General features: G+C 35.9%; 1 protein-coding gene across 10 annotated transcripts in view; it reads left to right on the forward strand.

The window, feature by feature from the left end:
* AKAP6 (A-kinase anchoring protein 6) overlaps nucleotides 1-24,840 on the forward strand; it is a 269,301-nt gene that overhangs the window by 85,894 nt on the left and 158,567 nt on the right. For all 10 annotated transcript variants that reach the window (XM_031504984.3, XM_031504983.3, XM_085582095.1 and 7 more), the window contains 2 exons: nucleotides 4,052-4,303; nucleotides 8,457-10,238. In XM_031504984.3, coding sequence (XP_031360844.3) covers nucleotides 4,052-4,303; nucleotides 8,457-10,238 — 2,034 coding nt within the window. The remainder of the gene's footprint in view (nucleotides 1-4,051; nucleotides 4,304-8,456; nucleotides 10,239-24,840) is intronic.

A 24,840-nucleotide genomic window follows, 5' to 3' on the forward strand; every position in this document is an offset into this window, starting at 1 on the left:
GGTAGTTTCATGTATATCTTAACACAATTTCTTAGGGACCAGAGAGAAAATGCTTTTAAAAGTCAACATCAAAGTGGTTTTCATTGACTCTTGAGTCTTTTGTATGCTCTTTTTCTTCATCTACTGCAGTGTTTGTGATTCAGGCTATTTTAGTTGACATGGGGGGCTGTGAGCAGGCTGAAGGATTCAGCAGCTGCAAATTACAGGATCAGCTGTCTGGAAGACTGAGTGAAGTGGGCAGTTGGCAGCCAAATAGGGTACAAGCCTTGTAGCCTGAGAAATTCCACAGTCAGTGCTACATGAAAGCCCATGAGAGGATGACAAAATCTTTACCTTCATATCACTATGAAACAGAGTAAAAAAACAGTATGAAAAAGCCTAGCTGATATGTGAGATTAATGATTCTAAAAATTGTTTTGCAAATGCTGCTTTCTAAAAATCAAATTATATTATCTAAAAATTAAATTATATTACATTATTATTATTATATGAAACTATGTACTATTAAAATGGGGAAGATTTTGTCCCATCTATGTGTAGGCTTTATGTTATTGCAGTTGACCTGGACCTATGTTTATTTACAAACAGATACCAGTAGATTATTACTTAAAAGTGCATGATTTATCTATCTGCCATTTTTGGTAAGAGCAAGTGGCACTCATGGCAGCATTTAGGTACTAACTTGTGACACTGCTGTTCTTTATTTATAAATACAAAGTATAAAAAGGCACAAAACAGTATTCTGCTGGTTTTGCTCTATCTAATGCTGTCACCTACAAGAAGTTAGGAAAAATGAGAATGAAACCTATGCTGAGCCTCAATAAAATCATGAACTTACATAACTTTTGCATTACTTTTTTGTGCACTATTTAAACTGTGTGAATTATTACAGAACCTTATTAAATTCAAAGCTGTGCTAGGTGTAATTATTTAATTTTACTGAATTATATGTAAATCTAGACATCAGAGACAGTAAAAAGAAAGAGTGTAACTAGAAAATGTCAACTGGATTTGACATTGTATTGTTTCCTCTTGATATGATTGATTTGTGCCAGGCAAGTATAGAGAGAAGATGCAAGTAAGTAGGATGCAGCTTTATGAATGCTGTTCTTTATTAATTTATTATTCTTTATTAATTTATTAATGCTGAACACTAATCAGCATTAACTTAGATGGCAAAAGTTAGCATTTCTTTGTAAGTATTGTAAGAATAACTTTTGTATAGTTATTCTGTCATTGCCACCGTCTTCACCTTCACACCAACATATAACATTTAAAATCAAGGAAAGAGATTATCAGTAGGGGCCTAAATTATATTTTTACAAGCTTTATGTAAGCCACACATACTGTCTATAACCTAAATCCTTTAAGGGCTGGTACTTTGTCTTTTCCTGACATGGTAGTCTTATAAAATAAGATCAGAGAATGTGATTTTGGATGTGACCAAGTTCAGGCTTAGTTTCTCTCCATGTTACTGAAGCTGTAAGGAGCTGTTAATACCTTGTTAGTATATAAAGCACTTGGTTGTTGCTGTGTGACACAGTAATATGTAGACTTTGCTTTTTGAGGAAAAATGAGCAACTTCTAGCAAGCTATGCAAAAATTAACAGCATATGTTTTTGAATATCTACTTCTTTCAAACCTCTAATGGTGCTGGGATTTGCATTTCAGTACAAAGTTGATTTGTTGTGGAAAGTTGGTCTACTTCAGAAATTTGAGATGCTTTTGTAGCCAGCATAATGGGACATCAAGAGAAAACTTGTTTGAAGTGTGGGTCTGAATTCTTGATTTAGAGTGTAATCTAGATTCATTAGCCAATATTTTCAGTACATTATCAAACAATTGTCAGTAAGACACTTGTTCATTGTTCTTCTTATGGCTTTCTGTTTTCAACCACTTTGAGAATTCATATGTTAGTTAAATTCAGCATGTAACTGTATGTGTAAATCTTGAAAATATTAAAAACTTGTTTTGGAGTCTGGCATATCCTTAAGCTTGTTCACATAAATAGTCTAAATGGAGGTCTATTAAGTACATTTCTGTAGATTGTGTCTAATTTACAAAATTACAGTTACTGGACACAATCTATTTTTTATTCACTGAAATGAAAATTAAACTGAATTATGGCCAGGAGGAAAAAACATTAACAATCTTGAAGAAGTAAATGCAAATTGAGTTAAACTAATTAATTAGAAATATTCTTTAAACATTTGAAACAACATAGAATTACAGATATGCTTTTCAGTCGTGTATCAGTTGTAGTCGGCTAAATGGATAAAATTATCTTTTTCCAAAACTCAGCGTTTTAGCACTGTCTGCATGTTTGTTAGCATTAGATGAATATACTAATCTGGTAATTAGAGTGCCCATTTGCTCACCTGGAATTGTGTGGATACTGGAAGCACTGAGCACTTGCAGCACTGCATGTTGGCAGGGGAGGCTGTGTGTGCTGTACTTGCAAATAGAGATGCTGCTTGTTACAGCAAGGGACTGAGGGTACAGGGGAAGAGATACTGCCTTTCTCTCAATGCATCTGCAATGATCTGCTCATTGAAACCCCAAAGTTTTGTGCTCATCTGGCATTTCTGAGAACTACTTCTGCAGAGGACTTGATTTAACTGTCAGTGTTTTATTAAAATGAGTCCCTAATAATGGCACATGATAACAGCTAATATTGTACTATCTGTTGTACAAAATTATTTAATATTGCCCAGAGATTTAATTTTCATTTAATTTGTTACATATGTGCAATTACATATTAAATACTTTGTCTTTACTTTCATGCTGAAGATGCCAAATCAGAACTTAAAGTACTGTTCTGTATCATTAATTTAGAAATGATCAGGTTTACTAATTTTCTTGTTATGCTACTGCTGTACAAAACCCCGGTCATCAGAGACATAAGATTTCACTGCAATTGTCTGATAGAATTGTTTCAATAGTAAATTTAACATGCAAAATTATTATTATTTTCACTTTAATTTATATATATGAGATTTCAGGAGATTTGAATGAAATTAATATTTTTTTATAAGTAGGTCTTGACTTTAAATATGTTATTAAGTCACCTTAATTTGCTGCCAGAGATGTTGGAAGAAAACTTCTAGGTCCAGTGCCAAGTTTCTTCAGTGTTTTAGTTACATTTCCTTACTTGTATATAACATGCTTTTTACACATAGTTTTCAAACAGAAGTGTTGTAGAGTGATGTTTGCTCAATAGCATATGCCTAAATGTTCCTTAGCAGTGTGATTTGTCCTTTCACAAAGGGAAAGAAGAGTAGATTGAAATTGTTTTACTCTGTATGCAGCATAACCTTAATAATCTGTAACAATAATTTTAAATTTGGAGGATACCATGCCATCAGAAGTTTGGCTTTATAACCTGGTAACTCATATTTTCTTTCTCCTTTCTCAGCACAGATGTTTCCAGCTTCTCTGTTTTGCTTCTTTCTCCTTTTCCCCCTATCTTCTGTTCAGTTTTGTGCCCAGAGCAGGACTGTGCGAAAATCAGTGCCCCGTCACCACCATAGACAGCAATGGGGAGCAGAAATTGCTTGTTCCCATTGAGTCTATCCCAAACTTTTGTCCTTCTTATAGAGATTGGTTTTAAACTCTGTCCAAATGAATTTCTTTGATGATGGCTCAGACCAGATTCTTTGCATTTTAACTGGTGTGTGTGTAGCACAGAGGGAGGTAGCTCCTGGCAATCCTACCACTTTCATTCCTATTGCTGTCTTCTAGGATGCCACTTTATGGTGTTAGTTTTCTGCTTGTGATTCATGTGATCTTGTTGTGCCATCCTTCTATATTGTATGCTGTCTCTGCACTTACTGAGCAGTACTGCCAAATAGGACAGCTGCTGGTTCAGTTGCTGTAGCATTGCCATGAATTAAAAAAAAAAAAGAAAAAAAAATCTGGAGGTATTAATTACAGTATATTTCCTCTATGAAAAAGTCTATTCTGCATTTTATTAAAAGTACATGAAAAGTAGATCTGATCCATGAGAAGACCATGCCTGTAGCTAAATATCTACTTTATTTTTCCATTACAGGATATTTGTGAAGATATATCTGATCATGTTGAACAAATTCATGCCCTACTAGAGACTGAGTTTTCCCTGAAGCTTCTGTCTTACTCTGTCAATGTGATAGTCGATATCCATACAGTGCAACTCCTCTGGCACCAGCTACGTGTTTCTGTCCTGGTTCTGAGAGAGCGCATTCTTCAGGGACTACAGGACGCCAATGGAAACTACACCAGGCAGACTGATATTCTGCAAGCATTTTCTGAAGAGACTAAGGAGGTACAGTAACTAACTCCTGTTTGAAGGGTTTTATTTGTGTTCAAAGCAGATCATCGTTATTGCACATTTAAAATTGCTAGGATGACAGCTTTAAGGATGACTTCTAGATATTTTGCTAAATTTGTTTTATTTTTTTTTTTAATTTTTAGCCAATACCTGTTATTTTGAACCAAATTAGTGCAAATTAAGATCAGCTTTCAGAAATGTCATACTAGTGGCAATGTTTTCTATCAGTGTTTATTCTTGATTGAAATATTTTTCAGAAAGGATTTGAAAGACTTACAGAGGTGCATCTGTTCCAAAGCTGTTCATCTGGTCACTCGAGTATTTAAGGTTTGCAGCCAATTCAAAAGTTAATTTCAGAGTGCAGTGATTTCTTCAGTGCAAGTTTATACATTTCCTTTCTGCATACACAAATGTTAAGCTTACAAAATATTTCCAAAACTTTCCAGCCTAAGTCAACATTCCTCTATAGCAAGATGATGGCCTTTATTTGAGTGGCAATTCTGCATTATGCCTTTAAACTGTCATTAATTTTTTTCTGAGAACAACGATGCAAAAATTGTACACTGTTTACTCTGACTGTAATACCAAATTCACACACCTTTAAATGGTTTGTAAAGCTGGGTTTATTTAACTAAAATACCTTTTCTTTTGAAATTATTGTTACTAAATTAACTGAGAAGGATACTACTGGCCTACTTTTTTTGAACTTAAAGAAGATGGATGTTTTTGATAGTTAGGATAATTAATGGTTAATACATAGCATGCTGACAATTTTTATTTGATAGTCCTAAGATTAAGATAAAATGCTCTAGTAATGATTAGGTGCATTTACAGAAAGAGACCTCTAGATCAGTGATGTGAATTCTGTGACTGTGTCACATAGGAAGTCAGAAGTCTCCTAGACCTGTCCTGAATTTCATATACTCAAGTACAAAGAGAATATGAATATTTCTCTGCTCACTGTTGGGTTTCATATTTTTCTTTGGCACAACAAAGGGGGTGGTCCAGAAATCAATGCTCACAGATGCCCAGGCCCACCTTCCACACCCCCTCTTCCTGATGTATGCATACCTGGCTGTGTTGGTGGTTTTTCATGAACAGGATAGGACTGCTGGGATACATTCCTTGAGCTTTATTGTGGCATCAGTCTCATTACATGGTTGAGACAATAGGAAGATGGCGACAGCTCATGTCTTGCCAGCAGCAGCCAAAGATTTCTTTGTTACAGAGCATTTAAAAAACTTTCTAGCCAATAGCATTTTGCTAAAGCTTACAGACAATTGTTCTAGCCAATTACTAAAAGTATACATACACCTGCTGCACACAATGCTTGCTTGTATGCGTTCTATTAATAGTACACAATACTTCATTATTAAGCTTAAAACCTTCTACTGTCTTGCTAAACATATTTTTCTGCAGTCTTAAGGTCTATCTTAGCCAAGCCTAAAACTCAAACTATTGTTTCATGCCCTTCCTTGCTGCACTATTGTAACTTTTCTACTTTCAGACTTTGCAGCTGCAGCTAGCTCTAAGTTTTCTGTTCTTTCTAAGGTCTGCTTTTACAGCTTTCTGGAAATCTTCTTACCTTTACTATTTACCCACACCTGGCTCTTTCAGATTCAGTTTCTGCTTTGCCCTTGCTAGTAAAATTCTTGCAGGTCTGAAGGAAATCTACTCTTTTCTTTATACCCAGGTTTGTGAATTAGCGGGAAGTCATTATTTTATGACAAGGACATGGTAATTTTAAGACATAAAGAAGCTGCATATTCAGATACTAAGAAACAGGAAATGTTCCATCTGGCTCTGATTACAACTGCTGAAAAAAACATCCCTGCTCTAGAGAGAAGGATTGACTGGGGAAGAAAAGATTATTTCTCAGTAGGGAAAACATATGTTGCCAGATGGGCTTACACGGTACTATGACATGAAATATACTGACATTATGTTTTTTTATCCACTCCAATTAAAACATAAATAATATTTGATAAATTTATTGGCTAGCAATAGCAGGGACACAAAGTTGGTATCAAGTTTCTGCCTTATTGCTTGAATAGGTCCACAGAAATTGCTCTGCAATTTCTAACCTTCACATATTCAAGTTTTTATGATGTATAATGATACTGGCTTTAGTTGATGAACATTAAAAAGAAATCAAATATAATGTAGGGACAAGTGTATTTACTCTTACCCATGTTCTTTTTAGTATTGGGATCTTTAAAGTAAGCATTACTATGTGAAAAGTAAAAAAAAAAAAATTAACTAGAGCATTCCTATTGGTGGCCATACAGATAACTAAATTTAATAACTTTTTGAGATAAAAACAATAAAAAAATTATAATACTGGCATTAAATAAAGTTCATCTGAAGCACACATTTCAGAGGCTGCTTGGAAAATGACCAAGTAAGATGGTTTAATGCATATGATTGTAAATTTTATTTATGTAAATAAACACTCTGTTTGTCTCTTAAAAAAAAGAGACAAAAGAATAGAGCTCATTACTCAGAAAAAATAAAGGTCCTTAGGGCCTTGGAAAGGTTTTGATTTATAAATGGTTTTACAGTTTCTAATAATTTCCCGAGATTAGAAGGACAATGCAGCTTATTTAGTCACTATTTTCCTTAACAAATGCAGCTCCAATATATAAAGTTGACAGATTTATAGAAAATTCCCCTTTTAATTCTGAGCTGTTGACAATGCCAAATCTGTGGCATGGGATCTACATCTGGATAGAATTTGCTAAAGAAGAGATACATTCAGTATCCAAGACTATGGCTGTTACCCTTCTAGTAAATTTTTTCTATAAATATTTCTAGCTGGAGTATTTTATTCTATTTTTACTTGAAGTAAAGAGTGGGGGCGGATGGAGTACAGGGCTCAGATATTGTATGTTTTTATCTTTATGGGCATTGGCAAACAATAGCCTTCTTTATCAAAATAATTCCTGTTCAGACCAAATCCATGTAGTTTATTGTGAGATGGAGAGATTAGGTGGTTACTGCACCTTCTTCAAGCATGATGCTAAGTGTCTTTAAACTATGGATTTGGGCAATGTAGTGAGACAAGTTATTCAGACATAAACCTATTGGGAGTTTGCTTAAAAAAAACTATTATCAGAACAAACCTGGAAAGAAAGACCAGTATTCTGATTTAGGCATGTAAAATTAGAATCCTAGAACATTAATTTCTCCCCTTCATGGTATTTTTTTAAGTAGTCTCTATAAGCAAAAGTACTGTATATTAGAAGACCTATTGAAAATATGCTTACACTGTATACTAAATATAATTTTGCCATGAATGTTTTTTATCATGCAGTTTTGTATCTTAATCTTATCTGTCCTTCAAAAAAGACCAAAATCTTTATAAGCACTAATTTGACTTTGATCTTAAAATCTCATTTGCCATCTGAAATGGTCTCCTCTGGCTACATCCATGTTTCTGAGATGGAAGGACTTCAATTGAGAAAATATTGACAAGGGATCATGTCAGGCTGGAGGCTTAACATTATAGTTTCTTTTCCTTGTGCCATTCTTCATTTGTGCTCTAAATATCTGGCAAATAAATTTTCAGGTGATAATGCTACAAAAAAAGTGAAATGAAATTAGCAGTCTCTATCTTAGAATTATGGGAACAAATGTTCATCATTGCTGCATGATGCTTGGAAAAAACATTCTGCCAATCATCTGAAAGATGATAGAACAGCATGGATTTTTGAGAAAACAAGATTAACAAGGAGACTCGTACACTCAGCAGCCCCCAAAGTACCCTCCCTCCTTTTTTATGTAGTTAACACAGGAAATGCTTCAAGTCTACTGTATAGAATTTCTGAATCCCCCCCTACACAGTAAGTAAAACTGAAAGCAGAATTAAATGAGGAAAATACCAATAAAAAAGTGAGTTTCTGTTTTAAATAACTTGCTGTACCAGACTGAAATGTAGCATTTTCAAATTACTGCCATTTTTAATTCCCAAATACTTCAGAATGGTTAGCTTATTACAGGGTACTGCAAAAAGGGACAGGTCAGTGATGGACCCTTCTCTAGATGTTATGCAGTGAAACACAGGAATTGTTTTTTGTTTCATTACTTTGTGTGTTCTGTGTATGAAAATTAATATTCCAAAAAAATACCATTTCTTTGTGTATTTCAGGATCGTCTTGACTCTTTAACTGAAGTTGATGATTCTGGACAGTTAACCATCAAATGTTCTCAAAATTACTTGTCCCTGGATTGTGGTATTACTGCATTTGAACTATCTGATTACAGTCCTAGTGAGGATTTGCTTGGTGCTCTGGATGATATGACCTCTGGCCAAGGGAAAGCAAAATCATTTGAATCCTGGAACTACAGTGAGATGGATAAGGAATTTCCAGGACTTATCAGAAGTGTGGGTTTACTTGCAGTAGCAACAGATTCCATTGCTTCCCAGTGTAATGAAGCTTTGAAGGAAAAAGAAAATAATGTACCTCTTTCAGCAGAAGATAGAGAAGAAACCAAAGACAAGAAAGCTTCATGTGATCTCTCACAAGCATCTCCTTCTGGAAATTCCTCTCTTTCTAAAGGACCTTTCTCTGAAAATGGTGTTTTACCTACTGACAGCAAAGCACTTTTCATGTCAAAGGATCCAGAGAGCAGTCCCCCACAGCACACTGGTGAAAATATCAAAGACTCTCACTGTGAAAATTCAACACCGAAGAGGTCCATAAGAGACTGCTTTAACTATAATGAAGACTCTCCCACGCAGCCTACATTGCCAAAAAGAGGTTTGTTTCTGAAAGATGATGTGTTTAAAGAGTATATGGAAGCCAATGACTTAAAAAGGCAAATTTCTCAAATAGTTAAAAATGAAATGAGTAGAAGTACACCCTCATTGCTAGATCCACCAGACAGGTCCAAGCTTTGCCTAGCTTTACAGCCGCCCTATACCAACAGTCCATCGGCAGTTAGTCAGTCATACGATTGCTTAAATACAATAAGTGATAAAAATCTTGAGTACACAATAAATAATCACTTCAAAGACAGCCCCATTATTCTAGAAAAGTCTACTTTCTACACATGTAAAGAAAAATCAAGGCACAAGCAGTCTCATGATTCTCCAGAGAAAGTGAAAACTGATGGAACACTTGGAAGTATGTGTAACAAAACTCCATCAACCCAGGTCAAAAAAAGAGGGTGTTCTCTGCAGAATGGAATTACTTCTCATACCTCTAAGTCTCTAGAGGAGACAGAAACAGATTCTTCTGCATCTTCAGATTCTTGTAACGAGAGAGATCCAAATGGGCAATCACAAGTTAAAACTGAGCCCTTCAGCTCAGCAACACATAGCCAAAAGAGTGTTTCTTCAGCTGGTTCTGAGCTTTCCAGCTCATCCCCTCTTCTGCTGAGAAGAAAGAAAAATAAAACCTTATCTTCAACACCACACTATACTCAGAAAACTACTAAGGACAACGAGGTATGGTATGGATCTGATGAATATTTAGCACTTCCTTCACATCTCAAACAGACTGAGGTATTAGCTTTAAAACTAGAAAACTTGACAAAGTTGCTGCCCCAAAAGCCCCGAAGAGATACCATTCAAAACATTGATGACTGGGAGCTGTCAGAAATGAACTCAGATTCAGAAATGTATCCGACATACCAGACAAAAAAGCACAAAAAAAGGGGTAAAATTTCACCCAGTTCTTCAAGTGATATAGTATCCTCATTAGGTGACAGTATTGAATCTGGGCCTCTCAGTGATATTCTCTCTGATGAAGATATTTCTATGCCCATGTCTTGTGTTAAAAAATACATTGAAGAAAAGTCAGAAAGGACTGCTGCCACTCAGCCCACTGGGAATGAGACTTCTTCAAATAAATCAGCTTTAATTCATCAACTGATGCAAGATATACTGCATCAAGAGAATTATGAAACCATATGGGAAAAAATTGAGGTAAGGCAATAATACTATATTTTTTACTATGTTCTTGAGAAGCCTGTATGTGGAGATGGAGCTGCTGGCAGGGATAAGGTTGCTTTTTTGTCTTCTTCTAATGCTGAAAATCATCTTATCTATTCTGGAAGTAGACAAAAGCAGCAATTATTGTAATTATAATGGACTGAAGTTAACTTGAACTAACTATACAGAATTTGCCTATATCATTTTACTTACATCAATGCCTTTAAACCATTATTTTACCAATAACACTTATCTTTGCTAGGATTGAGTACATGACACATTATTTTTTTGCAGAAAGGGTAAAATAAACATTACAGAATCAGGAATCTTTGCTGTAATTGAATGAAGTTATACTTGATATTGTCTACCTATTTTGTTCATTAAAAAGATTGGCTTTAGTCTGAGAATAGGAATCTTTATTCCTGCCAAATTAGGTATAATAGCAACGTTTCTTTTTAATTAGTTCTTTCCCCTTGCAGTGATTATTTTCCCTCCTGTGTTGGTGAAACTAAGCATCACTCTTTTTTTATTAACTTATATAATCCTTCTTAATAGCAATGTATTAGTGCAATATGCTAGAGCAATAATTATATACTATTCCATTAAACTTCACATGAGATGGGACTTCACTGAGAAGTCTTTTTGAGAAAAAAATATAAACTTTGTAAAGGGAGGTGAATTTGAATGAATAATCAAATAAAGATCTAGCCATCTCACTAATATAATTCTTAGGTTACATTCACAGTAAATGTTTCTTTCAGTTTTCTGATTTGTCTTCCTGGCCATTGCAGAGAACTCTTCACCTCAGAACATCTCATGTACATCCTCAATGGCATTTAAGTTTTCAGAAAAGAAAGCTCCATCTCTATTAGATTTCAAAATGTTTTAAAATTCATAACATGTGTTAAAGGGTGATGTTGGCATCTAAATGCTAAATCTGATATCTGCAGTATCTTCTGTTTTATCATGTTGTGTATGAGCTGAGAAAAAAGGACTAGTTTTATATGGCCAGAAAGTCCTTCTTCCCAAGCACAATTTCTGTAACTTTTGAAGACATGGGAAGTATTATGACTAGTAGGGAAGTAGTTGAGCTAGAGATATTTGAATATAAAGTAGGGGTAGAAAATACAGAAATAAATTTCTTCTTAAACAAATGAGGTTGCAGCAGCTGTCAGCTGTAAAGGGCAGTGTGTAATGGTGCAAACTTCTACCTCTGTCTTTGTGGGTGAGGCTCATATTCCAGACTTTGATGAAAGAACTGTCTTAGTAAGTGAAAATTGTTTCTGTCCTTGAGTCTGTGTAGTGTTGAAAATTAGTCCAGCTGAAGCTGACAGATACAGAGCCTGTCATTCTGTGAAAGCAACAAAGCTCATCAAAGATGCTTGTAAATACATAAGATACTGTCTTTCAAATGACACTGCCAGAGCCTGTTTAAGAGTGGAATTGTTGAGTGTCTAGGGACCAGTGACTTCCACTAGATGCTGCCTTCCTTTTGGCACAAAACAGGTGGCAGAGAAAATTCTTGTATCATACACTTAAATCACCATATTTATTTTTATCAAACTTTTTGAAAAGGTAATTCTCTTTTGAGGGACCATCTCTCTTTGTGTGATTCCTTGCAGCTGCAGTTCAGTCCTACCAGAATCCATCCATCAGCTGTATCATCCATCCATCCTACCAGTCCAACCATCAGCTGTAACAACTGGCTGCAGCTGTAAAAACCCTCTTATTCTCCAAACTTTCCTCACCTGCTCTGGAGAGTGGATTGAGCTTGTGACAGCAATTAAAAGTAGTTAGCTGCTCTGTGGCCAGGGTAAACCCTTCTAGCTAGTGACTCCAGCTGCTGCTCTTGTCCTTGAGGAACTTGTCTGCTGCTGACACTGCACTTTCTACAAGTTCTCAGTGTTTCTGGTTGTGATAAATGTTTGGAAAATGTTAAGTTGGAGCTTGAAAATAATCTCATTAAGTGTTTTTTGGCTCATAGTAAAAGAAGGGCTTTTAACAGAAAGAACAGCAGATGCAAAGGGGACTTCTAGGAAGAGAGCTCTGTATCCATCAGCTTAAAAGCAGCACATAAGTAAGTTTCGTATTTCACTAAATGTGCTTTCTGAATAGGGAATAAAAATAATCAGGTGGAAAATTTTGCAATAGTTAAGGAAAATTATATTATTTTAAAGAAATTATTTTCCCCCAAGCTGCTTATTTACCCAAGTTTTTCTGTTGTTGCTAGTCATTAAATCTTCTTGTAAGACTAGTTAGAAACCAGTTTTACACTTTTTTGAAAGCTCTAACCAAGGTAAATCCTGCCTCAGTGACAATATGATGCCTTGCTGAGATACTTTAGTTTGATGTAAGTAATAAGAAAATAGAAAATTCCTCCCTTATGTGATGCTATGAAATAGTTTGAACAAAGAGGAATCTAAGGAAAAATACCACACCTGTACCACAATTAAGTTCTTTCTTTTACTAGATCTCCTGCTTCATAATTCCCTAAGACAAGAATCAAAAATGTGTCATTGCTTTTTTCAATTATTGTAAATTGGTTCTTGTGTTAATTCTGTTATCTAAGAAGATGTATCCCACTCAAAAAGGGGTTTCCTAATTTCACAAATATGTCTTAGCAATAATTCAGTACTGCTTTTGTTAGCAGCAGTTTTGTGCTGAAGAAGTCAGATCTGAAAGGTGAACTTCATTTTAAGGACAGAAGAAGCATGCTTTTTCCCATTAGTAATCCAATCCAGTTGCACTGCTGCAAATGTCTAACCTGATGTATTTTATTTATTAAGATTGTAAACAAAACTAAAATAACTTAGTCTTTCATTTTGGGGTTATGACAACTTAGAAACAACTGGAAGCCTCAGAATCATTGAAAGTAATATTTTAGGTAGGTAATAGGAAAAACAAGAAAATGTTGGTATTTTATTATGATTATTATGGGAATAATTTTGAATTAGTATAAATCTGGTAATATCTTCACATAAGGTAATATGTTGAAAATAGGCTTAAGCATTTTATTTGAAATTTTAATAATTTCTTGGTTATAGAAATTATAGTCATGGGCAGAAACTGATAAATTGTTATTTTTCATACTTGCAAATGAAGATAGATGTCCTTGCATGGACATTATCGTGCTGTTAATATTCCTGGTTGTCTACAGATAGAACTCTACTCAACTGCCCCATTTGCTGTTACATAGGGCCACTTTCTTGCATTGCAATAAATATTGCATAATCTTGTCATATTTTGTCTTGCACTGCAGGTAACCCTCTGGCACATGTTTTTTGTACCCTTAGTAATGGGAACCTTCATTCTGGGGTCCAAAACAATTTATGTGGCTGTTACTTTTATGTTTCAGAAATTACTTTTTGGAGTTAAACGTGAAAAGGAATGATAACAAATTCTGAAAGTTCCTCTCATTGTTTTAGTTCAGCTTCTAGGAGTTGCCCCAAATGAATTTTAGAAAGCAAATTAAGCTCTATAGTTTCTGGTACAGTAGCTAAAAGGGGAACAGTTATAACAGCAGTATTCTCACAGACAATGCCAATGGACTTCTTTGCTGTAAGAATTTAGCTCTTTGCCACTTCTCATATGTAACACTAGGACTTCAGAGTATCAGTTTCAGAATGCTTCAAGGTTTGCTTTCTGTGAGAAAGCTGAGTTTTCCTTAAAATCATTAATAATTGGAGTTTCCCCCCATTTTTTTGTGCAAACTGAAAAATTGGGGGCAAAACTTATTTTGGACCGATCTAATGGCAATATATTTTCAATCATTTTATGTGAATAAAATATAATAACAATAAAGTAACCTTGTTTAGGCAGTTTTATCTATTTTTCCTCTTTTTCTAGAAATTGATACTAGATTGACTCTACTGATACCCTTGTGCTGTAATATGTGGTAATTGGTAATTCCATCTACTTGTTTTTAGGTTAGGAAAAAGGTTAGGAATGTAACCATTTGCAAGGCACTTCATTTAAGTGAAGATGTGTTTGCTTTGTAGGCCTCAGGGTTAATTGTATGGAGCAAATTGCTGGGGGTTTTTTGTTTTTGTGTTGTTGTAGTATATATTTATAGCTTGTTTTATCACAGGCTCTGTTTTTGAAAGAGGCAGCTGAATTTCCTCTGCAAGAAGCAATTTGCTATCGATTGATCCCATATTTTCAGTTCATCACATTTCATAAACTTGTCCAGAACTCTGTTGGCTCCATATTTTGTCTGTGTATCCCAGTCAGTTTTGGCTCCCCACCTTCTTGATGTGATAAGGAGATAAAATCATGCTGCTCTATGGGTTTTTCAGCTGTCAGTTGTCATGCCCCAGGGTTCCTACAGCAGAGATGGATAAAAATTTTACTGCCTTCCAGGACCTGAGCAGGGAGCCAATCACCCTTCTGTAACCATTTACCCATCTTGAACCTAGGATGCCTCAGGAGAGCAGAGATCTAAGACCCCTGTTTTAAATTGTAGTAATGGGAATAACCTTCCTGTTAAGGAGGATCTAAGGATCAGTTCAGTCTGCAGAGGAGACTTCAATATCATATCTAAACTTGTTACTGTGACAAATAGCTGGTCTGTTGGGGTGGGAAATATTTCCATTTATAGAGAATAGTCATAAAAAGTAACTAAATGGTAGACTTCTTCAAGTGTCTAATGGACTTGGTAGAGCAAGTTTGTGTTGAAGATGTGGCTGACAGTCCATTTGAATAGTGGAGAGACAGTTTTTTAAAAAATGGTTGGAGAGATGACACAAAGGTGAAATAATTTGTTTAGGTTGAAAGAGGGCAGAGTTGCTTCTGGACAGAGAATGGACTGAAAACACACTAGTATAGCTAAAATAGAAGCTGGATTGCTTTAGGGGAAGTTTACTCATGTTTGGAGGTGATTAGAGGGAAAAGCCTGCACAGAGGTCAAATGCAGTTTGAGCTGTGGGGCTAAGGTAGAGAACTGATAAATCTGATGAAGTTTGGCAACAAAGAGAAATATGGAATGAAATTAGTAATGTCAGAATGGGAGGAAAAAAGTAAACATAATCAACATGGCACAGACCTGGGTTTTTTTGAATTACCAGATAAAGAATTTTTGAAGTGTTGTAGTGCTCCCCTTATATCTCTTGCTTTCAATAACTTCATGCTTCTAATATTTGCTTTTTTAAAAGAAATTGATTTTGTCATTTTCTAATAGTGTGCTTGCCAAAATCTGTTCATTTTTGAATCTTACTTACACTGTTTCATACCATTTAGATGGAAATACTTCTTTTGGTTGATGACCAGTTTATAAAAAACAGTAAGTGAAAGAGGTATCAGATCCAGAAATTCCTTGGCAGCTCTGAAGTTTTCTCAGCAGCCTTGCTGCTTGGTGCAGCATAATTGAAAATGTCACTTCACATTTTCTACTGAGACACAAGTTTGTGTTTTGCTGTTTTGAGCGTGATGATGCTTCCCTGCTTCAAAAGCCCATCCCTCAGCTTTCAAGCTTGTTAAACCATTATTAAGCAATAATATTGTATACATATGGAAGTCTCACATTTAGGCAGACAAATAGAGCTTTGCTAGAAGATATTGAAATACAGTGAGCCCTCTGTTCCTCCAAAACACTTAGTTCCTAACAGTTTGCTTGAATTTTAAACAGCTCCTCCAAGTACATTCACTTTTCTTTGGCATTTGCTTTACCAGAAATAGTTTGAGCATGTTTGAAACCAGCAATTTCCAGAAAATGGCAGTTTCTATCTAAGCTGTCAGAATTCTGCATTTTTAACTCTACAACTGACTGCAGGAATTATGCTTCCTTAATGAAACACATCTACTGTGAAGCATATGCTTGTTTGGAATGGTTTGATTTTCCAATGTAAAGACCTCATAATGATTTGGCAGTGAGTAGTTTTAGATCAGGGATTTCTTACATTCAGGATTTGGCAAGTCATTCCAAATAATTGGTGGGGGGAAGAGAGAGGGAGAGGAACAGAGAGGGAGAGAAAGAAATAGAAAGGAATCTGCTCCCGAATAATTTTAGTGGCATTGTTTTGAGGGTATGTCACTAGCATTTAGAACTGGTGGTAGTTTGGCTCACATCTGACGTGACACATTTGACTGCAAAAAGCCTCATAATTCTGTTCTTTTTTGTACATATTTAGATACCAGAGGGATTGCTATGACCAACTTAGATAAACCAAGAAGCAGCTGCTTTTCCTAAATGTTTGTGAGCCCTCAATTTCCATTATTATAGTCACTCAGATCAGTTTTATGTGATCATTGGCTTTATAACCCAGAGTCATGTCTTAATCATCTATACCACAGCATAGCCACAAGCTAGAATCAGAGCCATCCACGTTATTTATTTGTGAACTGGAAACTTTCTTGATATTGGTTGAGGGTCTGTGGATCTCTGCTATTAGGCTATAGAGTGTAAAAGTGCTGCAGGTGGAAAGATGGAAGAGTACGACTGCAAGAGGTGGACTTCTTGCTCTCACTGTAGCCAAGGATAGGCAGGAGAGTGAGCAGTGGGCACCAGGTGACTTACCTGGATAGCCAACAGAGGCTCCAGATTCAACAGGGGCACAGCTGCAATTTGGACAATGAATCACTGGTGACTTCAAAGTGCTCATATGATATACTTGTCTGTCTGTAATTGTTTAGTGCATTCAGTTTTCTCATGAAGGCAGAGAAAAACACACAGAAACCACTGAAGTAGGTTTGGAAGCTTTCAAAACAGAGTCAAAATACTATTGGGAATTTACTTCAGTATGAGTGTGGTGGTTTAAGAAGGATCTTCTGTTATTTAAGATTGAATCATTTGTAACTGCAGTCTTATAGGTGCTGGGGAGAAGGTTGGTTCATTGTGAAAAGTTTGAGATAACTTCGGATCTGTCCTGTTAATTACTTACTGTATTGATTTTATGGCTCCTTGAAGTGCCTCCATTATTAAACAGAAAACTATTACATTTGAAATTACTAATATTCCCTTAAAAATGGTAAATACAAAGGGATGAGAATGCTCACTGCCTTTTACATTCATAAGGTTATGCCTTTCACAGTGTTTTAAGGTCTAGCTGCTCTGTTACATAATATACTTAGTCTCTATGGTACTCATGTTTTATGTATCTTCTGTAAGGAAGTACAGGATATTCCAGAAACATACAGTATACCAAAACGACTATGCTCTATTCTAAATATTTAATTTTTTAAATAATAGATTGCTACTAATTTTCACCTAAATCAAATTCCAGTGTATCTACTGTTTACACATCATTGCCTTAAAATGTGTACATGCTAGAGATGAGTCAGAGCATGACAAATGAGCAAGGGTCTTGAGAGGATTGACCTGAAAGGAAAGATCAAAGCCACTTACATAAGATTATTGCATAACTTCTCAAAATCTCTTCATATCTTTTTCTGCTTTTGTGTCTTTATATATTTTGACAGCAACTAGTTTTCTTTCTTTCATCCTTTCCAGTATCTTATGATCAGGAATAAGCCATTAAATCATAGTTGTCATCATTAGGCATCAGAATGAATATAATTTGTGGTAAATATGGTCAGGAAACTGTCTCTAAGAGGTTTGCTTCAGACTGTCTGTCTGCTTATGCAGTTTTTCTTTATTTATTTTGAAAGTAACCAAAAGGGCAAAAAATTGATTTCTTGTCTTTGCTTCATGTTTTGGAGCAGAGATTATAAACCTCACAAATAGCTGAGGTATTCTTTGTCGATCAAACTGGAGTTGTATCTGAATTTTCCTAAATTGTTAATAAAGACTTACTTTGATCATTGTCTTACATTCAGGTCAAGTAAGGTTTTCCCAAGCGAGAGCTAGATTTGCTTCTGGTTTCCTTTGGCCAGTGTTGGAGTCTCTCTAGGCTGACACTGGGAGAACCACCAAGCAGACATATTTTTGGTAGTAGACAGTGTAGATGTTCAAATCACAGTAACTTAATATTACTAAGCGCTTTTTCTCTGCTGATGCCTACATGTGACTACATGAATGTTTCCTCACTGAGCTATATATGACTAAAGACACCCAGAATAATTTAAAATCATCTGTTGCACCATTAGCTGCAAGACAATTATAGCAGCTAACCTAAAAAATGCCTCAGGTAAGTCCAAACTAGGGTCATGTATTGCAGTTCAAATCTCTTGCAGCTTTGTTGAGGTAGAGAAATCCAGGGGATAAAAAGTGAATGTTTAAAAAAACAGAAAAACTTCTAAAATATTTTAAAAATAAAGAAGACAAAAGGAAACAAGTCCCGAGATTGATTGTTAATTTTGTTCTGTAAATATGTCCAAATCTGTGCATAATAAATGTTCAGAATTAGGGTCTAGAGAGGGTGTAGAAGAAGGTCCCCTAGAGACCAGTAAAAAAAGAAGCTATCTAAAATGGAAAGTTAATAAATTAGGAAGCAAATGAAAATAAGTTAATGGAGGAACTAATAGTGACAGGATTTCTTTGTAGACTGCAGGTGAACAGGAACTGGGTGCATAACAGGAGGCTAAATGAGGAAACTAGAGGAATAATAATGGAGTAAAAAGAAGAGGTGGTGAATCTTAATCTCTCCTTCCTGTTGCCATATTTAGCAAAGAGTGGCAATCATAATTTCCCTTTTTTAAAATTCAGAAATCTTAACTGCAAAACAAGTTCATGGGTCAAAGAATTACAATATCTCTTGTGAGGTGACAGACTTAACCTCTTCTAACCAATTAGCCTTGAAAAATAGGAAATGCTGAATTAAACGTTCTGATTTTAAAAAGGAATGGTGGTCATTATATCTTAAGTCATGTCAATGATACAGCAGAGGTCAATATATTTAGCACTTGCCCACAAGCAAACAGCATCTGTTCTATTTTAGTAAAAAGTGATTTTTTCTTCTTGGAAAACTTTTCAGACGTGGTGATATATTGCCCTCTCGAGGCCAAAACTGCTTACTGCACGTATTTTACTGCTTTTTAATTTCCTTCTCAAATGAATGAGCCCGCACAACTTTACAAACGTGCTTGTTAGAAACTCGGAGAATAAATAAATCATAAGCTAGAACGTTTCCTCTTTGTTAATATAATTTTTTCTCTAGCGTAGTCTCCAAGTAATTTTTTGCTATGTATTTTATCCCAACAAATTTAATGTTGAATAGAGAACTATGGTAATATTATCTAAATAAACAGCCCTGGCTTTGCGACCATCAGGTCAAGAATATAGTGGCTTTCTTTCTTTTCTTGTCACTTACTGACTAACTTACAAAAATTCTATGTTCATTATTTTTATGTAAAAATAATGAACATAACTTTTATTCAAAAGATACTGAAAATACTATGGAATTAATTTTGTGCTATGGTGTAAGGGTATAAAATCTGGATAATTTCATTATTTTAATGTGATTTATTATTTGTTAAGGAAAACATAGCATTTTTGAAACTTCACAAAGCATTTTTTAATTGACATTATTCCACTCAGACTTCAGGCTACAGGCACAACATAGTGTGTGTATACCATGTGTACCTTTCAAGGAATTAAATGCTTGGGGAACAAGGTTTATTTCTAGAAACTGTGAGATCAAAGAAGAAAGAAATGTTTGGACCAGTTAGGGGAGGTGCCACCACGGTGCAAATGGAGTGTCCTCCAGTGCCCAACACATATGCAAGGTAGCAGCTGACCATCAGCTGGAAATAGCAGCTGCACAAGGATGTTCCACCCCCATCCACTCTCTGAAGCCCAAACACTCAGGGTATGCAAACCAAGGAATGATGGTCATCAAAAACTGCCTATTTTTCAGAGCAGAATAAAGCTTTATATTAATTTATTACATAAAGGACATAATATGGATAAAATTGTAAATAGAGATTAGTTTGTCTTTTGGATGCAGTTCATCTCATAATCAATACATACATTAGCTTTAAAAAAAATCTGAAAATAAATTATGTTGTCAACACAACATTTAAAATAATTACATGAAGAGGAAATGCAGTACTTCCAAGTACCCTTACATCACTGTAAGTTGCTTCAACATCCATAGTTATCTTGGCAACACTTTTACACAAAGCATCAGACTAAGTCCTAAATTTGCTGAAAATTACGATCTTATTTAATGACTTCCATTATCATTAGAGTTTGGATCAAGGTTGCTGCATAACAAACATTTCAAATTGAAAGAAAGGGAACAGTGCTTATCAGGAGACTTGATTATTGGTTTACCTGTAGAATAAATAGTAAATTTGTACTTTCAAACAAGAGGTCCTGAACTAACTTTTATGTTTTCTATTCTAGTGTAGAGTGCACCAAAAAAAAAAAAAAAAAAGAAAAAAAAGAAATTGGGGCCTGTGAAGTAGATAGGAATTTACTGCAGCTTTGTGCCACTATTCTTTATACAGTACATAATAGCTTAGTTTGGTGTCTGGCATTTTTATCTAAGACAGGTCCCTCTCCTGTGCTGTGCTCATGGTCCCTTCAGAATCCAGACATTCCTTCCAGCTGCTGCTGCAAAGCTCAAGTCCCCCTTTCTGGGAATTACTGGCATCATCTTTTGTGGCCCAGGCAGATTTATTTGCTGGTTCTCATCCTTTTTGTGATACATCCTTGGCTACAAATTTCTGGAGACATTCTTGCTCCATGGTTTACTGAATGAAACAAGAATATGTGACCTAAAAACATTCACATGTCTTAGCTGATCTCTAGATAAAAGTATTTGACTTAGATAGGGTCATATAAAAAGTACCAGCTGAAAGAGCTTTTGTTTAGTATATTTGATGCTGTGATACATAAGACAAAACTTATCCTATATTAGATACTTTGGACATCTTTCTTTGTTTCCTAGATGCTTCTTAGACCTCCTGATTTTTATGTAGAAAAGAAATTACTCAGAAAAAAAAATATTTTAAGAGCAGGAGAGTTTCTGTGATACATGACCAATAAAAGACATTGCTCTTTGTAAATAACTATATTTTCAGACTTTATATCAATCCTAGTAGTATGATGAACTTGGAAGACCAGACTTGTATGATTCTTCAGAAGTTTGTACATGACTCAGATCACTCAATATTATGACTTCTGACTGTTCCACATTTAACTCTCAGAGCTTCTGCCTGCCTGTTTTATTGCTAAAGGCCCAAAGCACATCACACTTTTTTTTCCCCCCACTAACTATAGATAGCTATTTTTTCTTTTCCTTGTATTTCCTCCTCCTCCATTTTTCTCCCTGCATATGCCCCATTTCCTTATAGCCTGTTCAGTCTGTCTCATTTTTAGGGCTCTTGGTATCCCTTAACTCATGAGTTTCTCCTTTCTGCTGCCTATACTATTCTTTCCATAGTTTCAATATTTTCCCTAAAGAGCCTTTTTCCAGTGAACCCCAGCAATTTCGCCCAGACTCAGAATGCTGAACGAGTTGAATGCTAGAAACATTTTAATACAGATCCACACTGTAGAGGGTTTCTGCTAGAAGCCAGTTCTGATTAGAACAGTAGAAAATGTTTTCTTCTTTAGCCGATACTGATGTGCATAAGGCAGTGGCAATGAAGCTTGCCTGTGTTACAGGGATGTGTTTTGGTCAGTGTCCCTCCCACTGTTCCCGGTGGCTCAGCAGTGCTGGCAGGCGGCCCGTGCAGCCTCCACCAGAGGGCTCATGCCCACGGCCCCACTTCGGAAATAACTGGAATTCAAAGTAGTGGACCTGATAACTTAGGATGCAGATAAGCAAAATCACTGTCTGTCATCCAGAATGTGAACGCAGATGTAGGATTTTTCCCTGCTGCAAAGGATGTGCTCATTTATTTTCTCAGTCCCCAGGAGTGCTTTGAGCCTCGCATTGCTTTTGAGGTACAGCACTCATATTTTCTCAGTGAGACCTCAATCCTCACCAGAATGAATGCAGGAACTTTTTCTGGCTCCGTTCCTGTTAATGTTACATCTGGCCACATCAGCATGAGCAGAGGCCAGCAGCCATTTGCAATCAGAGCAGATGGCATCTCTGGAGGTTTACAACTAACCCGTATGGCTGTTCAGGTCGTACCAGAGGATTCTTTAAATGATGGAAGAATCAAGTATTCCTGTCTTTCTGCTTCCTTCTCTCTGCCAGTCCCCCTGCTTTTCAACCCATGCAAAGTCGCAATGACTCTGGCTTTTCCTGCACTGCTGTATTGCATTCCTATGCACTGTTCTCTTGGCCTCACGGCTACATGCTTCTCTCCAGCACCATCCTTCCAGCCCGTGGGTTTTGTTTCTGTGTTTCTGAGTGTTCACTGATCCTTCAAAAGGGGAAATGTTACCAGTTGTTTTGGAATCTTCTCTGCTAACCTAAAAATTAGAACAGGGTTCTCTGGAAGAATTTGCTTTGTTTTCCCATATCTACCTTTGCTCCACAGTGAATCTGCTGGTACTGAGAATTCCTTTTTTAGATTTTGAAAGTTTCCAACAGCAGTGAAGGCCTTGTGATAGTACTTTTAAAGAGAAAGTAGATCTTCACCTTGAGCCAAAGGTAAGACAATGCATAGGGCAAAAAAAGAATTGTTTGTAGCATCCTGGAAAAGTTTAAGTATCTACAAAGATGCATTAAAGAGTGATTTTTAATATTCAGGTTGCCATAACCTGCTTTTTGTCTAAAAGTAGAAACAAAGTCAACAGTACCACTGGGGCAGTGAACTTTCTATAGCACAATTACGCGCACTGTTGTCAAATATAGCTGTTTATAATGGATTAAAAAGTAACACTTCCGATGTTTCTCTCCACTTCTCATGCTTTTAAAGCAAATCCTACTGTTATGGTTGTGGCTTTTTTGCCTCAAAGGCTTTAGGAAACTGAGAAATTAAAAATATTTTTTGTTGTTCCTGATATAGTCAGAATACAGTATGGAAAAATAGCTTGGACTCTTAACCTGGGAAAAGTAATGAGCCAATGACTATCCTGTGGCTATGGAACAGGAAGTTCCATAACCGTATAATTAATGGCCTATTCAATAGATGCCCATTAGAGAAAATGCATTTAGTAATAACTTCTGTGTGTGGTAGGTAGGCACAAAGCCTAGAGGTGGCATTCATGAAAGATTTGTGCAATTTAACAGTCTTTGAAATGCTTAACTGGACAATACATAGAAGTTATGTCTTTACATAGATGTCCACTAAGAAAAGTATTTGATCTTTTACCCTGTTTGGAGGGAACATTTAAGGCCCACATGCTCCTAAACTAGGACTATTCAGTAAATGTGGCACTTCTTTAGGAGAAAGCCTCCAAGTTTCTGAATTATTTGTGAATATATCCTAAACCTCATGTTAAGTGTTTCCATCCTACGGATGTGTTTGGTCAGTTTTATGTTTCTGTAAGGTCACTGCCTGTCACAGAATCTTGACAATATCACACAAAGAATATTTTCCATTGTGGCATCTTGGTTCCTTTGGGATCCCTAACATCTGTATTGCTAATGGTTTTATTGCTGCCTCTGGCTCTGCCTCCAATTAAATTGACCGTGGCAGTTTGCTGCAGCCTCATGCTCTTGAGTACCTGGATTTCTTTGACTTACCTTTGCCTATGAAGAAAGCGCACTTTTATCCTTTTGAAAATAAAGTCCATGGGCAGGAATGTGTTCCTCCTGAGACTAATATGCAAGTCCTTTTGTGGTTAGACAAAGGGTTTTCTTAATGTATTCTGTGATAGAAGTGCCCTAAGAGCCAGCCCATCCTTGTACACAGACACCTCTGTGAGCTCAGTCTTTTTGTAAATTGGGAACAAACTTTACAACACTGTAGGCTTGCAACAAAATTGGGCATTCATTTTTAAGCACACAGCCTCATAACCAATTCTTTTAAGAGGAGAACTCCCTTTGTGTAATAAAAGGCAAGGTAGAAAGAAAAAAGGTCTGGGGGTAGTGATTTAACAAGCACTGTTGTCTGGTGCTTCCACACTGAGGCTCGTGGAACAGAGGAGACCTTCCACCATCAGACTTATCTATCATGGCAGATAATTTTAGTATGTTTGCATTTAATGGTTTGGAGTGTTGCTTTTATTCTGGTTTTAATCTTATTTTAGGCCATTAGAAGGTCTTTGTACTTTTAGAAATGCAATGACTAAGTGCCTTAAGCCAGCATACATGTAAAATGAAAATGTAAGACTAATAAATTAAGTGGTGTTAAAATTGCATAGCTTGAAATTGCAAGCCAAAATATATTGAAATAAATTTGTTACCCATGCCATGTAGGTGCAATAAATCTTGGATTTTTTTTTTTCCTCAAAATGGAAACACAGAATTTGAGCCAGGATCAGTACTGTAAAACTTTTCATAATGATGGTAGTTGGATGGAGTTGCTTCCTCATATTAATGGCATAATTTTGGCAATACTAATTTTGTTATATGCACTTCCTTAAGTGTGTATATCCAAATTCCCCATCTAAAGGAATCCACATCAAAAATCTACTAAAGCCATATAAAATACTGCTGCTTTTAATATAACAACAGTAAAAAAATGTTGCATGTTTCTGCATTCAATTTTTTGGTAACCCTAAATGTGCTGTTGGACCAAAGCTCAAAACTACAGAACTGGGCTTTGGTTTACTTCCATTCTAAATGTCCAATAAAAGCTGGGCTTGTAAAGTGATAGCTGCAGCTGAGATAGAAACTGCCTTTTTTCCCATTCT

The sequence above is a fragment of the Lonchura striata genome, chromosome 5 (genome assembly GCF_050655825.1).
Source record: "Lonchura striata isolate lonStrDom1 chromosome 5, ASM5065582v1, whole genome shotgun sequence".
Classification (NCBI taxonomy): domain Eukaryota; kingdom Metazoa; phylum Chordata; class Aves; order Passeriformes; family Estrildidae; genus Lonchura; species Lonchura striata.